This window comes from Anabrus simplex, chromosome 12 (genome assembly GCF_040414725.1).
Source record: "Anabrus simplex isolate iqAnaSimp1 chromosome 12, ASM4041472v1, whole genome shotgun sequence".
In the NCBI taxonomy this organism is placed as follows: Eukaryota; Metazoa; Arthropoda; class Insecta; order Orthoptera; family Tettigoniidae; genus Anabrus; species Anabrus simplex.
Window position 1 is genome coordinate 19,011,600 of NC_090276.1, and position 15,057 is coordinate 19,026,656.

At 37.9% G+C, this 15,057-nt stretch overlaps 1 protein-coding gene across 2 annotated transcripts in view; it reads left to right on the plus strand.

Moving 5' to 3' along the window:
* The window catches only part of mRpS35 (mitochondrial ribosomal protein S35), a 66,316-nt gene that overhangs the window by 25,092 nt on the left and 26,167 nt on the right, over positions 1-15,057 (plus strand). Inside the window, exons 5-6 of one of the 2 annotated variants that reach the window (XM_067156686.2) lie at positions 945-1,137; positions 3,772-3,886. In XM_067156686.2, the coding sequence (XP_067012787.1) occupies positions 945-1,137; positions 3,772-3,866 (288 nt within the window). In that variant the 3' untranslated portion in view covers positions 3,867-3,886. Of the gene's footprint in view, positions 1-944; positions 1,138-3,771; positions 3,944-15,057 lie in introns of those variants that run through there. The other variant, XM_067156685.2, reaches the window with a different exon arrangement.

Genomic DNA, 15,057 nt, shown 5'->3' on the forward strand with positions numbered 1-15,057 from the left:
GTCCTTCGAACATTTTATGCCAGGGAAACCACGCGTCCTTGACAATGTTTAATCACCGAACTGTGCAGTCAATCTCTGGCAAATTTCCGCTGCTGTAACTCCTTCATGAGCAAGAAATTTTATCGTTGTGCGTTGCACAGTGGAGGGGTGCACCTGTTGCTCTGACATCGTGGGCGTTACTGACTAAATGGCAGGAAATATCTAACAGCATGCTCTCCTCACTCCTAGCGGTCCCGCCTAAGCATAGCAAAAACACTGGGCCAGTCCTACCAACTGTTGATGTTCAGGAACAAAAATCCCGTTTATATTTGATTGACCTTTATACCAATTTTCACGGCTGTAACATGATATGTTTTTGAAATATACTGCAGATACACTCATTTTATCAATTCTTCCCCGTTGTCACTCCTGTTTGCCCTCCTTAAATAGATTTTCCTAAAACAAAACAAAAAAAAATACATATTGATTAATTTTTAAAGGAGATTTTTAAATACCAATTTTCATGACTGTAACATCTTCAGTTTTTGAGATATAAGTATCCTCATGAAAGGTATTCAACCCATTTTTCACCCCCATAAGAGGATTTTCCAAAAACTAAAAAATAAGTGTTTATTTATTTTTAAAGGAGATTCCAAATACCAATTTTCACGTCTTTAAACTGTTAACAGTTTGTGAGGTATAGATACACTCATTTTAAAAATTCACCCCCTCCCCCTTTTCACCCCCTTAGCAATGGAATATCCAAAAATCCTCTCTTAGTGAGCACTTACATTGTAATATAAATATATTCTGAAAATTTCATTTCTTAATGTCCAGTAGTTTTGGCTTGGCGATGATGAATCAGTCAGTCAGGACATGTTATTTTATATATATAGAAGATTTACTTTTACAATTACTTTGTTTTGTTTTGGTATTCACACAAATTCTGTCACTTTTGTTTGCAGAAAGTGGAACCGTGGGAAAGTGAGAAGACCCTGGAAGACATGGAATATTATGACTGGGATAAGAATCCTTCACGACCAAATGCCCTGAGAGTTCTGAATTGGCCGAAGAACATAGAAGAAGATACGAATGTAGTAGTAATGACTCCAACACTTCAGCAGTTCAAAGAAGCAGTATCAGAACTCATGAATGAGGGTAAGTACTACATTATGACACCACATTCTTTGAAAATTAGAAAACAAAAGGAAATTCACAAAGATAGCAGAAATATTTGCAGGTAAATTTTATTTGGTTGTACTGAGGGATGCTTGGCTGATGTTTGTTTATAGCTTTAACCAATAATATTCCTTTATTATCACACAGTTTCTTTCTGCAGTTGATTATAACTTACAAAACATGCATGTCCTCTTTACGTTGCTTTTTCATATTCATTTACTGCCTGTCTTTTTTATCTCTTGACTCTTTGCTTTCTGTGTTTATCTGGATCTTTTTTACCTATTTGTCTAAATCAAACTGAAGATCTTTTTAGTTTGTCCCTGAATGAGTATCGATGTCAGCTTTACTAATGGAGGTCAAAGCAGAAACAAACTCGTCAGGGGCTGATAAGAAATGCATTTTGAAGAACTGAGATTGACAGATGGTAGAGTGCTGGCCTACTGACTCCAAGTTGCCAGGTTCAATCCTGGCTTAATCTGGTGGTAGTTGAAGGTGATCACATACACCAGCGTGTAAAAGAACTCTTGCGGGACAAAATTGCTGGACCTCGGCATCTCCGAACACTGTAAAAATAGTTAGTGGGATGTAAAACCAGTGAAATATTAATAATATGGGGAGATTGTCATTGTCTATCCTTTTTCTGTTTCTTCCTCTTCCTTGTACATTACATTTGTTACATGAATTTCCATGGTGCAGAGAGGGGAAAAAAGCGTGAGGGGTAAATGGCTGGACCCTGAACCAAAAATTAAATTTTGACAAATTTATTTAGCAGTGACTTTTCCTTTCTTTTCGTTTCTGCTCAGAATTATAATCTTTTCCAGATTTAACCAGAGAGAACGAACAACAAACAAGCTTACAAGCTTCACAACTGGGGAGACATGTGAGCTCCCATTTCCATTACAGTAGACTTTAGTTGAAATAATATACAAATCTTTGGCATCATTTAGTTAGGCACTAGCCTTTTACAAAATTTACTCTCCTGGATGGGGCAATATAGAAAGTTAGTGTGTTAAAAAGAAGAAGTCGCAGCTTCTAGAATAACGTTGTCCAGAGGGGAATAGAACCCTTAAAATTAAAGTTAGTTCATCATATCAGAAGTATCTGGAACTCTGAGCCACAATTTGCAATTTACAGTTTAAATGGCCCAATTGGCCTCAAATTACATTCGACATAAATTTACAAAAATGACTTCACGTCAGACACCTGTAATTACTTTCTGCTTTTAAAAGCTTCAGCAGCTTTCACACTCGCTACCCTTATTTCATGGAGAAGTCACATCCGTAAGGTGGATCGAAAGGTCCACAAAATACAGGAGCTTAAGCCCATACTACACGTCCAAGAAATGGAAACAAAGGTTGAATGTAAAGGCAGAGAACATAAGAAAATGGAGGGTGAATTCATCCAAGCACCCCTAGATCAAGACTAATGTTCAAACCTAATAGGGCTTAAGACATGATGACTTCGTGCCTAAAGAAGAAAAGTTTAAGTCTGAAACCAGGATAGAAAAATGAGAAAATAGGAAACTTAAGTCACCATAAAAAAGTGAATAAGGGAAACAGGGGTTCACACTCGTGCATCCTTATATTTTACAAAGTCTCGATCAGGGATGATTATATTAAGTCCATAGACTGCCTAGAAAACCTACATTTCAAGTCCTAACAAAGAAGAAAATCCTACATTAAATTTTAGAAAAAAAACAGATCGACCTGATCATTATGTGTTAAGGGGAACGTTGGAATCTTTCCTTTGCAACGTGTACAAAAAGTTCACATAGATGATAGTTCTGCTTTGCTTTATGCTAGCTCCCACTGTCTGCAACCGGCTCCCGAAGGAGACCTTCTCAATCAGTACAGCACTCTCAAAGTCCTGATGAAGATTGACCAATTACGTTCAAACTCACAGCAGTATGTAGAGGGGGCTGGCTGACTTCTGTAGAACAATGATGTAATGCACAGTTTGACTGGGGGAACCTTAGAGTTATTTGGTAGAAATCTGATTGGTCGATCATATTGCAGGCAGTAGTGACAACTCGAAAACAGTTGAAAGGGAGATCAGGTTATCAAACTGTAAAACACAGTCATTCTCAATCAAGTTAATTACACTTCAGTACACTAGGTGGTACTGAGAATCATCAGTAGAGACATCTAAATAACTTTGTGGGTATTGTAAAGCTAGATTTCACTACTGTCACTCGGAATAGCTGGAGATCAAACTCAGTTCAACTATTGACACAATAATTATTCAATTATGTATTTTTATCCATCTTCCCATTGAGTGAAGCTGTGAAGTTTGTTCATGTTTCTTTGTTTGCACGTTTGTTCTTGTCTCCTTTTTGTGTCTACTCGCTCTAATGCTATTTGCAAAAAGAAAAATAGAAGGTGTGACGTTTTTCTTAGTGCTATAGTGTTCTTATATTTTTCCTTGTCGTTTCTTTCAACTGCTCTCTCTATCCGTATAAACCCATCATTGTGTTGGAACTTTTTGTATGCTCCAATGATACTTTGTCTTTCATAATTATATGACTATTTATAAAAAAAATGAAGTTAATTTGTGTGTTGTAGATTATTCTGAAAGGTTCAACTATAGCACTCTTAAAGAATGATTTCTTTTCAGGTGAAAATGATCAAACATTAGGCAAATATAAAGAAGCCACCATGAAACTCCTAGGATTCTCAGCAAAAGAGTCTGTTTCTGACTCTAGCTTGTGAATACCTGTGAAGAAATCAGTGTAAATATCTTTTCTTATTGTATAGATTAATTAAATAAACCCTGTGTCTGTCTTAAACTTCTCTTATAGTATTTATTTTTTAGGAAATCATGTTTTTGTTTTATGTGTAGATCCAGAATAGGTTCATCATTTGATTGGTTATACGTCCAGCATGATAGCTCTGCAAAGTCTTAGTCATCTGTCTGTCTTGTTGTCTACGGATGACTTGTGAAAATTTTGTTAGATCAGCGTGTATTAATTGAATCGCAACTGTACAGACGGGCCAACCATCCTGTTTTAAGTGGGAGACTCCCGATTTTTTCATTGTTCTTCCCGATAGCCGGGACCGATCCCGCGATTTTCAGAGCAGTTTCAGTCATTTTCCTATTATTTTAAACTCTCGCGCGTTTCCTCGTTCTATTGATATATGGCTGAGTATGGCTTGTCGATAGTAGTTCTAATAATCAAAACCGGATGGCAGTACGGGACACAGTGGCCAGCCAAGTGCTCCTCTTTGGTCTATAATACAGTCAAATACTCAAATAGCTTAATAATAGGAAGTCGTAAGCGAGTAATCTAACTACAGAAGTAGCACGCCATAGATGTCTACATGGGGCAGGACCTGCATAAGTGCTCGTGTTAAGTCACGTAGTAGTGCTTCTTGGTTGTATGTCTTAGTATTTGTTTTGACCGAAATGTCAAAAAAAGAAATGTGATGCAGTGTTTAAAAGTGCTTATAAGGAAGAGTTTCTGTGTTTCAGTGAATCCAGGAACGACCAACGTTCATATTCTGTACTATATGTAGGTGTGTTTTTCAGTTGTGCATGGTGGGAAGTGCGATATACTCAGACATGTGCAAACAAAAACATAAGGAGAGTGTCCAGTGTGTAGAAAGAAACCAGAAACTGAACTTTTCATGTAAAAACCAAGATGTAAATCCCGTGACGAATGCTGAGGCTTCGTGTACGTCATTTATCGTAGAACATAACCTGCCTGTAAATTGTACCGACCATGTGGAGCCTTTGTTTCCTGATTTGGATATCGCTAAATGTGAGTATGCTAGAACGAAAACAGCGGCTATCATTACAGAAATGTGCACAGAAAATAGGGCAAAAATGGTATCACATTTGCAGGTGAATGCATTTTATGTTGGTACTGATGGTACCAGTAAAAGCTTCTTGGAAATATATCCTATTGTTCTAACATTTTTTAGGCCTGAACTCAACGAAATTCAGAGTTGTCTACTCTCTGTGCCTAATTTAGAAGGGGATACTATTGGAGCTAACATTTTCAATCTTTTGCTCTCAACTTTTCAGGAATTCCGCATTCCATTAAAAAACTGCCTAGCTCTTGGTGCTGATAATGCTCCAGTAATGGTAGGATTAAATAATGGTGTGGCAGGATGTTTGAAGCGGGAAATTAATAACATAATCATCGTAGGCTGCTCTTGTCATCTACTTAATCTTGCTGCAGGGAAGGGTGCGGCGTGCTTGCCTGTAAATGCAGATGAAAGTATAATTGATATATTCTATTATCTGGAAAGGAGTGCAAAGAGGAAAGAAAAGTTTAGAGAATTTCAGACTTTACACAACACAGAGATCAGGAAAATTCTTAAGCATGTGCCTACTAGATGGTTATCACTAAGAATGTGTTTAGATAGGATTTTGATGCAGTGGGATCCTTTGGTTACTTTATTCAGAGCGAAATTGTGACTAAGGATTCTCAGAGGAAGTGTTTCTCTTCATCATGTGACTACATGGTACACAAATTTCCATTCAAAGATGAGGTTTTAATTAATGCAGAAGTTGCAAATATTTCTGCTATAAGTAAGATATTTTCTAGCCTTAAATGTTTCATTAACAAGTTTCCAGACATTCTGACTAGTGGAAGGGAACATTTAGATAAAAGAAAATGATATTCTGCACTCCCATTTCTATAGCCTTCAGCTCGAATAAACAGACCTTGCAAAAGAAAGAATTGATCTTCAGTGGGCATTGGTAGGTCAGATGAAATTAGCTGATGGTGTACTTAAATATGACACTCTCTAAGGTGATGCTTGCTATTTTATCAATTCCACATAGCAATGTAGAATGTGAAAGGATTTTTAGCACAGTCACAAAGACAAAAAACACACTTCAGATCCTTGCTCTCTGAACAAACTTTGGAGAAACTTTTAACCTTAAAGTCAGTTTAGCAAGGCTAGTGCTCTGAGCAAAAGTCTAGTTCTGACTTTCTGAAGAGGGCTAAGTCAGCTACAGATGTGTTGAACAACAGTCATAATGTGTTCAGCATGTTGAAGGATGAGAAATCACATGTTCCTAATGTTCAGGTACATCCAGTATTTAGTATTCACATATAAATAATGAAAAATATATATGTAGGCCAAGTAGATTTATGTAATGTATTGAATTACAGTGAAGTAGTACATGTTCAGCCATCAGTGGTGTGTGTGTTTTTTGTGTTTTTTTATGTCGCACCGACACAGATAGGTCTTATACAGTGATATTGATATAGATGTTGATTCCCATAGCAAACCTGAAACATATGTCCTGAATTAGTAAATTTATAATACTAATATAAATGGTCTGTTATTGGACATTATAAATTTTCCAGCTAACTCATTCAGAATGAGTTATTGGACAGAATGAGTTAGGACTATTTATATTGGTATTATAAATTTACTAATTCAGGACATATGTTTCAGGTTCGCTATGGGAATCAACATCTATATCATCTGATGGCCAAACAGGCATCAATTTTTGGTAATGAGACAGGGTTTCTCATAGTGCATTGGCACTGCCGGTGGCTCAAAGTATCCTACGCAGTGACCTCCACAGTATGCACTAGCCATACATCTTTGTGGGTATGCTAAGTACCAGCTGATGAGCCCAACTTAGCACACTGGGGCGAAACACTGAAAACCAGGAATGAGTTGGCTGGAAAATTTATAATTATAATGTCCAATAACGGACCATTTATATTGGTATCAGCAGTGATGTGTCGTAATATGTTGCAATTTGCTGCCAAATTTCTCCTGATTATTTACTTAAGTCTGCTCAGTTCATGGCCAACAATCTTAAGAGTTGCAGATAAGCACTTTTTAAATCCTAACACCATTATCCTCGATTTATGTCTGTTGTAGAATACCTAACCTGAGATAAGGTTGATATCTTAACCTTTCACAAGGCTTACCAAAGAGGGAGGTTCTATGACAAGATTATAGTTTCTTTTTTTGAGGAAAGATTGTAGAGGACATTTTCCAAAAAAGAAAAATTGACCAGAGGGATGTTGAGAGCATAAAGGTTTTTTAAGGAAAGGTAGTTTAGTCTTTTGGTAGGTTCTTTTTTATTTGATAGGTATAAGTATGAAGAATGAGTTCTCCACCTAATCAATACTTTATTTTACATAGTGTCTATATTATTTACATAAAAAGACAAACTATGTAAAATAAAGTATTGATTAGGTGGAGAACTCCTGTCTTTTTATGTAAATAATATTGACGCTATGTAAAATGAAGTATTGATTAGGTGGAGAACTCATCCTTCATACTTGTACTTGAACTATCAGTTTGGACCATGAAACTAATAGATTATAGTATTTGATATTATCCGCACACTTTATCTTGGTGCATTTACACCCTGGTGCTGAATCGGTCGACCTCGGCGATCTTCGAGATTCGTACTGGCAACCTTTGAAACACAAACTATGAATCACTTAAGCATCGTTGTGCGACATCTGGTGTACACTTTACATACTAGTACTGTTGTTGTTTACACAACAAAGCCAAAGTATAGAATTCATGCTAGGAACAAGATTCGCATCGAGAAATGTTTTATAATGTTATATAATGTGTATGTGACATAGTTGCTGTCTTAAGATGATAACGGTTTAGAAATTTCATATCGATCGATCATATTCTCGATTCAATTCAGATTTCTTTTTCATTCTATTGGCAGCACTATCGATACCGGGACAGCTCCCTTCTTACTTCTCATCACCGTATACAAATGCGCCGAGATAAAGTGTGCGGATAATAGGTATGTTGCTAAAACCACTTCAATAAGTGATTTTAGCGGATATCATAATGAAAGTTAAAGAGTAGAGTTGGGATGATAGTACCGTAGTAAAACCAAGATTCTGACAATAGGTTTACTGTCTGGTACCAAGATAAATAAGGAAGTCATTAGCTCACCTGGTGGCCATGATTGTTAACACTTTCAACACTATGCACTGCTTTCCTGGTTGTGGATGGTCCCCCTATACCATACGGGTTTGTGCATATTTGTAGTCGGCTGCACGTATCCCATACCTTTCCTGTTCCTTGCTTGGAGGTAGTAGTTGATCTAGTGTCCACTAGAATGCAGCAGTTATCAGGAAGTTCAAACTGAAATGATAAAAAGGGTAGTTTCTCCTTGCCGTGATACTACCGAAGCACTCGATGTGCTGGGTGCTGAGCGCGCCAAATCTATCGCATGTCAGCTATGTTACTGTACAAACATGTCCTCACGCTGGCTCAATGATAATGATATCTGGGATATTTTTTCGGGAGAAGCGGGTTCAGAAATAGTTGATAGTGATGAATACTCTGCCTACGTTCTAGATAACATATCAAGTGATGGTTCGGGTAAGATTTTTATTTGTTACGTCACTTTTGAATGCTAGTTTGAGCTGCATTTTTATATTCTGAATACAATCGATAGAAATATCTACTTCACCTCTCCAGAAATTTGAGCTCATTTTCTCATATAGATGAAGAGGCACAGGCTGACCTGTACCACGATAAGAAAGTAAATGGTGATGCAATCTCTTCAGGCTACTATACCAAAACAAACTAATCCTAAATAGGTACATATTGCCGGGCTGAGTGGCTCAGACGGTTAAGGCGCTGGCCTTCTAACCCCAACCTGGCAGGTTCGATCCTGGCACAGTCCGGTGGTATTTGAAGGTGCTCAAATATGACAGCCTCGTGTCGGTAGATTTATTGGCACGTAAAAGAACTCCTGCGGGACTAAATTCTGGCATCTCTGCGTCTCCGAAGACCGTAAAAGTAGTTAGTGGGACGTAAAAGCAAAATAACATTAAATAGGTACATATTGTATTTCAAATGTACTTGTGTTTGTGGCTTAAGTAGCCACATTAAATGATTCATTGTTATTGTTTTAGCAGCCTTATTGGTAAAACTTGACTGTAAAAGTTCTTTTCCTGTACATTTTCTTATGTTTTTCATAAGACTAGTATAATTAAATTTCTTTAGATATGTACTTCCTGATTAAAATCTTCATTTTGGATGGCTGACACCTTCATATGATATAAAAATCAGGTAAGTGTTATGTTTTGCTGTTGTGTAATAATGTATTAAAATTCAGGGAAAAGACCCAGTTATTGCCAGGGTCCATGTTAAAATATGGTAGTGTTGAAAGTGTTAAGGCATCATGTCCATAAGGTCTGACAACCGTGGTTAGCCAGTTCGAATCCTTTTGGTTTAAACATTTTTCACCATCAGAATGTTAGCTGGCAGGGTAGGAAAGGTGATGGTATACAATTTCTAATCACCAGATAGCATGCCAAAAAGTCTGGATTCAGTTCCAAAACTGTCTGTAGTGTTCATGTGGAGTGAGGGCATACGACGCTGTTGATGGTGGATCATCCGTTGGATGAGGACGTAAAGCTTTGAGCAGACCCCATGGTGTTATTCGACATGTGTAGGCCATTTTCTGACACCGGGTTTCACCCTATCCCTACCTCATCATCAGCATTATCATCTCACTTCCAGACGTGTGGGTTGAACAGGAAAACCTGCATGTGGTGAGTGAAACATGTCGGATACTCCAGGCACTAAAAGTCATACAATAAGTAAATATAATGTAAAAATGGCCCCGGTGTAGAAAGTCAAGAAAAACGGCCAAGAGGATTCGTTGTGCTGACCACACGTCACCTCGTAATCTTCAGACCTTCAGGCTGAGCAGCGATCGCTTGGTAGGCCAAGGCCCTTCAAGGGCTGTAGTGGCATGAGGTTTGTTTTAAAAATGGCATAGGCATATGACTCCATAGATCGACAGTGTTTAGCGTGCTAGAGGAATTCCAAGTTGACAAAAAAACAAGGTAATTGATCAAGCAAACAAAGACTAACAAAACATTTTGAAAGTAAACTTTTAGGAGAAATTTCTGAACGATTTCAAATAAAAACAGGAGTCAGGCAAGGAGATGGATTATCTCCATTACTGTTTAATTTAGTTCTGGAAAAAGTGATTAGGATGTCAAAATGAAACTAAAGGTATAATTATTGGTAAATGTCTCGAAAACAAAATTCAACTTAATTGCCTAGCATTTGCTATGCTATCCAACAACAGACAACCCCCTGTGGGTGGGGGACGCAGATGAAGAATACACCCACGTATCCCCTGCCTGTTGTAAGGGGCGACCAAGGGATGATTGAATTAGAACCATGAAACTACTTGTTATTAGTACTATCACGTGGGGAAAACTATGGGCCGCCTTTACTTGTGAGTAGTACCACTATAAAATATTAAGCAAGTTATTCCACCTTTTCAGTACAAATTAAATAGTTGTTTATTAAATAAACATTTAATGGGACTAGTTTCGACCTATTTACAGGTCATCTTCAGCCATGTCGCGCGTAGAACAAAGTATTTGAAACACAGTTGTTTTAAAGATGGTCTTAAAACATATAGTTTGACACTATGAAAAGTTGTTTATAGAATTTCCTGGAAAACACATTTGTTGTAAGAAATTAGTTCACTTAGCTGTAGGAATATACGAGAAGAAGAAGAAGACTTTATATAATCTTCGCAGTATTCAAGAACGTAGATACAATTCAAAATTCACAGTCTTGATGAGTTGTGGAAATGGGCATATATGCATAGTGTTGTTGTGGTAGTGTCTCATCACGATTATGAACGATTTAAAATGTATCTATGGTTCGCAGTGATAAGAAGAATATCATAAGACTACTTCTCCTCTGCCACAACACTACTATGCATATATGCCCATTTCCACATCTCATCAAGACTGAATTTTGAATTGTATCTACATTCTTGAATATGACGAAGAATATTACAAGACTTCCTCTTCTCAATATTCCTACAGCTAAGTGAACTGATTCCTTACAACAAATGTGTTTTTCAGGAAATTCTATAAACAGTTTTTCATATTGTCGAACATAATATGTTTTAAGACCATTTTTAAAACAACTGTGTTTCAGATACTTTGTTCTACATGAGATATGGCTGAAGATGACCTTTAACCCTCGACTGACGTTGTGAAAAATTTGGTACGTAAATTGCGTTGTGGGGTCGAAATTGATACCATAGAATGGATGACCTCAAACACCCTTTGTTTAAGTTTCAAAAATAAATACATGTCAATTATATTTCCTTATACATTTTACATTACCTACAATGAGAAATGAATATCTTTACTGATTATAGATTGTGAGATAATGCACAATTGTTTTACCATCACTTATTTTAAAAGAAAATCGCACTCCCATGAATTAAACCTAAATGAAAACAAATTTTAAATGTTCATTGCTCCAAAGCAAATTCAAAGGTAAATTTAAATATGATAGTATACAAAACTCATAAAACTTTTGAATTTCACAATCATTTACGTCATTTTCACAACCACTTAGAGTTGGAAGTATGACAATGTTCTGACTTCGACGTTTCACTTGCCTGTTGGGTTCGGTAGCTGACCACTTCTATTTGTTACTACCAGAGAAAGATGGCGGTTGGTTATGGACATCTAGGTTGTCCGTGAAACTTCACTCTTCGTCCTCCTCACCTTCTTCTTGTTCCGAATCCGTGTCGTGCTCAGAATTGTAATCTGGATCATTTTCATCTGAGAGATTGCTGTCGTCACTTACTTCAGCATCTTCCTCTAAAACACTGCAATCCTAGGATCACACACTGACATACCAGGGTGAGATGTGGAAGCCATAGCAAGGCTTACACGAAGAAAAAGTACCAAACACGCACTTCGAATGAAATATGAACACTTACAAAATTTTAAGTCACGACAAACTTCGTAACACAAACGCCGTTGTGGGGTCGTAAATGGCACCACACAATATTTAAATCAAGTTCCTGAGAAAACCAATATTTACTAAATGCTACAACTCTAGACAGCAGTTGACTTTGCACTACGTAACAGCTACAGTGAACGGCGATAGCCAGAATGGAATACGGAGGGAGCGCAAGGGCTGTACAAAGTCACTGGTATCTTTAAAGACCCCACAACACCAGTCGAGGGTTAAATAGGTTGAAACTAGTCCCATTAAATGTTTATTTAATAAACAACTATTTCATTTGTATTAAAACGGTAGAATAACTCGCTTATTATTTTATTTGGTTTAATCAAAGTTCAATATGGACCCATAAAATGAAATTCATTTCTCTAGATAGTACCACTACGTTAGGTACACAATAGGTTTGTGATTAGTAGCAATAGTGGGTGGGCCACTATGGGTTTACAGTACCCATGATTAGTACCACTATATGCGAAACACCACGGGCTTACGTTGCCTGTGATTAGTAGCACTATATGATTGACACTGTGGGTCTGCGTTGCCTGTGATTAGTACCCACTAGGTGAGGAACACCACGGAATAGTACGAGTCCCTATGATTAGTACACCTATGTGAGGAACACCACAGGTTTGTGTTGCCTACAAGGGGCGCCATTATGTGAGAAACACCATAGGTCTGCGTTACCTGTGCGACATACAGTATTTGTGAGTAGTACCCTAACCTTTGGAACACCGTGAGCCTACACTACTCTTGATTAGTAGTGCAACTTGAGAAATACCATGGTTCTACTTTACTAGCGATAAGTACCATTATGAGGGGCCGTTTACCTGAATTTTGGACCGCTTTGGACAAAAAGAATCATCGATTCAGAATTGTGCTTTGTAAGCAGTCCCTTGGTCAGTAATACCAATTTTTCAATATAGTTTCTGGGAAGGTAAGGCATTGCGGGTTGGACCCACTGATTGTTTTAAGTTCATAATCACTGTTCATCGTCATCTTTTTGAATTCTAGCCAGTGGACCGATTTTGGAATTATTTCTAACTTTCAGTATTGTGAGTTGGCTCCGTTGATAATTTTAAATTCATATTTATCCTTTCATACATCATTATCACGTTTAAAATTCTAGCCAGTGGATGAATTTTGGACTTTTAAATTGTCATTGCGTTTCGTGTAATTTCGTACCATTAGGGGCTGATGACCTAGATGTTAGGCCCCTTTAAACAACCACCATCATCATGAAATGAAATGGCCTATGGCTTTTAGCGCCGCGAGTGTCCGAGTACAAGCTTGGCTCGCCAGATGCAGGTCTTTTGATTTGACGCCCGTAGGCGGCTTGCATGTCATGATGAGAATGAAATGATGATGAAGATGACATACACCCAGTCCCCATGCCAGCGAAATTAACCAATTATGGTTAAAATTCCTGACCCTCCCGGGAATCGAACCCGTGACCCAAGGCCAGCACGCTAACAATTTAGCCATGGAGCCGGACATCATCATCATCATCATCAGCAACAACAGACAGGAAGCAATCCAATCCATAGAAAAAACACCATGGAATAGCAGCCAGAATAGGACCCCAGATTTCTTATGAAAGGACAAAGTACAGTAGAGTCTCGTTAATCCGAGCTAATTGAGACCGGAGTCTGTTTGGATTACGAAATTTTAGGATTAACCGGAAAATATTTTCTAATAAGAATGTTATTGTTTTTACGTCCCGCTAACTACTTTTACGGTTTCTGGAGACGCCGAGGTACCAGGATTTTCTCCCACAGGAGTTATTTTACGTGCCAGTAAATCTACTTATACGAGTCTGACGTATTTGAGCACCTTCAAAGACCACCGGACTGAGCCAGAATCGAACCTGCCAGATTGGGGTCAGAAGGCCAGCACCTCAACGGTCTGAGGAAAATAGTTTCTACAATACAGTTCAGTACATACTGTAATTTGAAATGTCCATTCTTTAGCAGTTCCATTGATAAAATACTGTATAAAATTACAGTAGGGTAGTTAAGAACCCATAGAGGAGAAAACGACTAAAACTAGGTTGAAACTTGTCTCCTAAAACTGCTAAAATACGGTATCGGATTACACTTTTGCATTGTGCCCAGGATGCGAAGAGCTGCTTGTGAAATTTATTTAATAGTTCTGCAGCTCTCTCAGTGTTAGCGCTGTAGAACGTGAACACGTGACTCACCACAGCACGCCACAGTTGTGAAGGTTTCTGGGTGATTCTACCTCCTCATTTAGCTGCTGGCTTTTTCTCAGCTTGTTAGCAGCACTACTGTGATAAATTTGATTAAGTTAAGGCTTGAAAATGGCAAGCAAACAAAAACGCAGGTCTTGTACTCTTAAAGAAAAACTTGAAGTGCTGAAACGGTTGGATAAGGGTGACGGTGCATCAAAATTATATGTCGAGTTTGGTGTTGGAAAAGCTACGATTTCCGACTGGAAGAGAAACAGTTTTAAAATCAAACAGTTTTGTACAGCATCGTCAACAGACATCCTTAAAATCCGCCAAACATAAAAAATTCGATAAACTTCATGAAGCGCTTTATTTATGGTTTTCGCAGGAGAGGCAAAAAGGTACTCCGTTAAGTGGACCTCTTGTTCAAGAAAAGGTGCGTCAATTAAATACATTATTGAATGGAAATGTTTCATTCACTGCCAGTACTGGTTGGTTCGATAGATGGAAGAAAAGGCATGGAATACGTCAGTTAACATTAATGGGAGAACAGTTATCAGGTGATCATGCCACTCCAGAAGATTACATCAGGGAATTTAATGACTTGGTAGCATCCGCAAATTGTTCACTGCAACAAGTGTATAACGCCGATGAAATGGGTTTTTCAGGACCCTTCCCACTAAATGCCTTGGGTCTGCAGAGGAGTCTTGTGCACCTGGGTTTAAGATGAGTAAGGAACGTGTCGCTGTATTAGTGTGTAGTAATGCTGCAAGAACAAATAAATTGCCCTTAATGGTTATCGGCAAATCAGCAAAACCAAGGGCATTTAAAAACTGTAACATTAACACACTTCAAGTTTACTACAGAAATCAAAGAAAGGCATGGATGGATGCACAACTTTTCAAGGAATGGTTTGAAAAACAGTTTGTTCCCTCAGCAAAAAGTTTTAGTGTAAAAGGT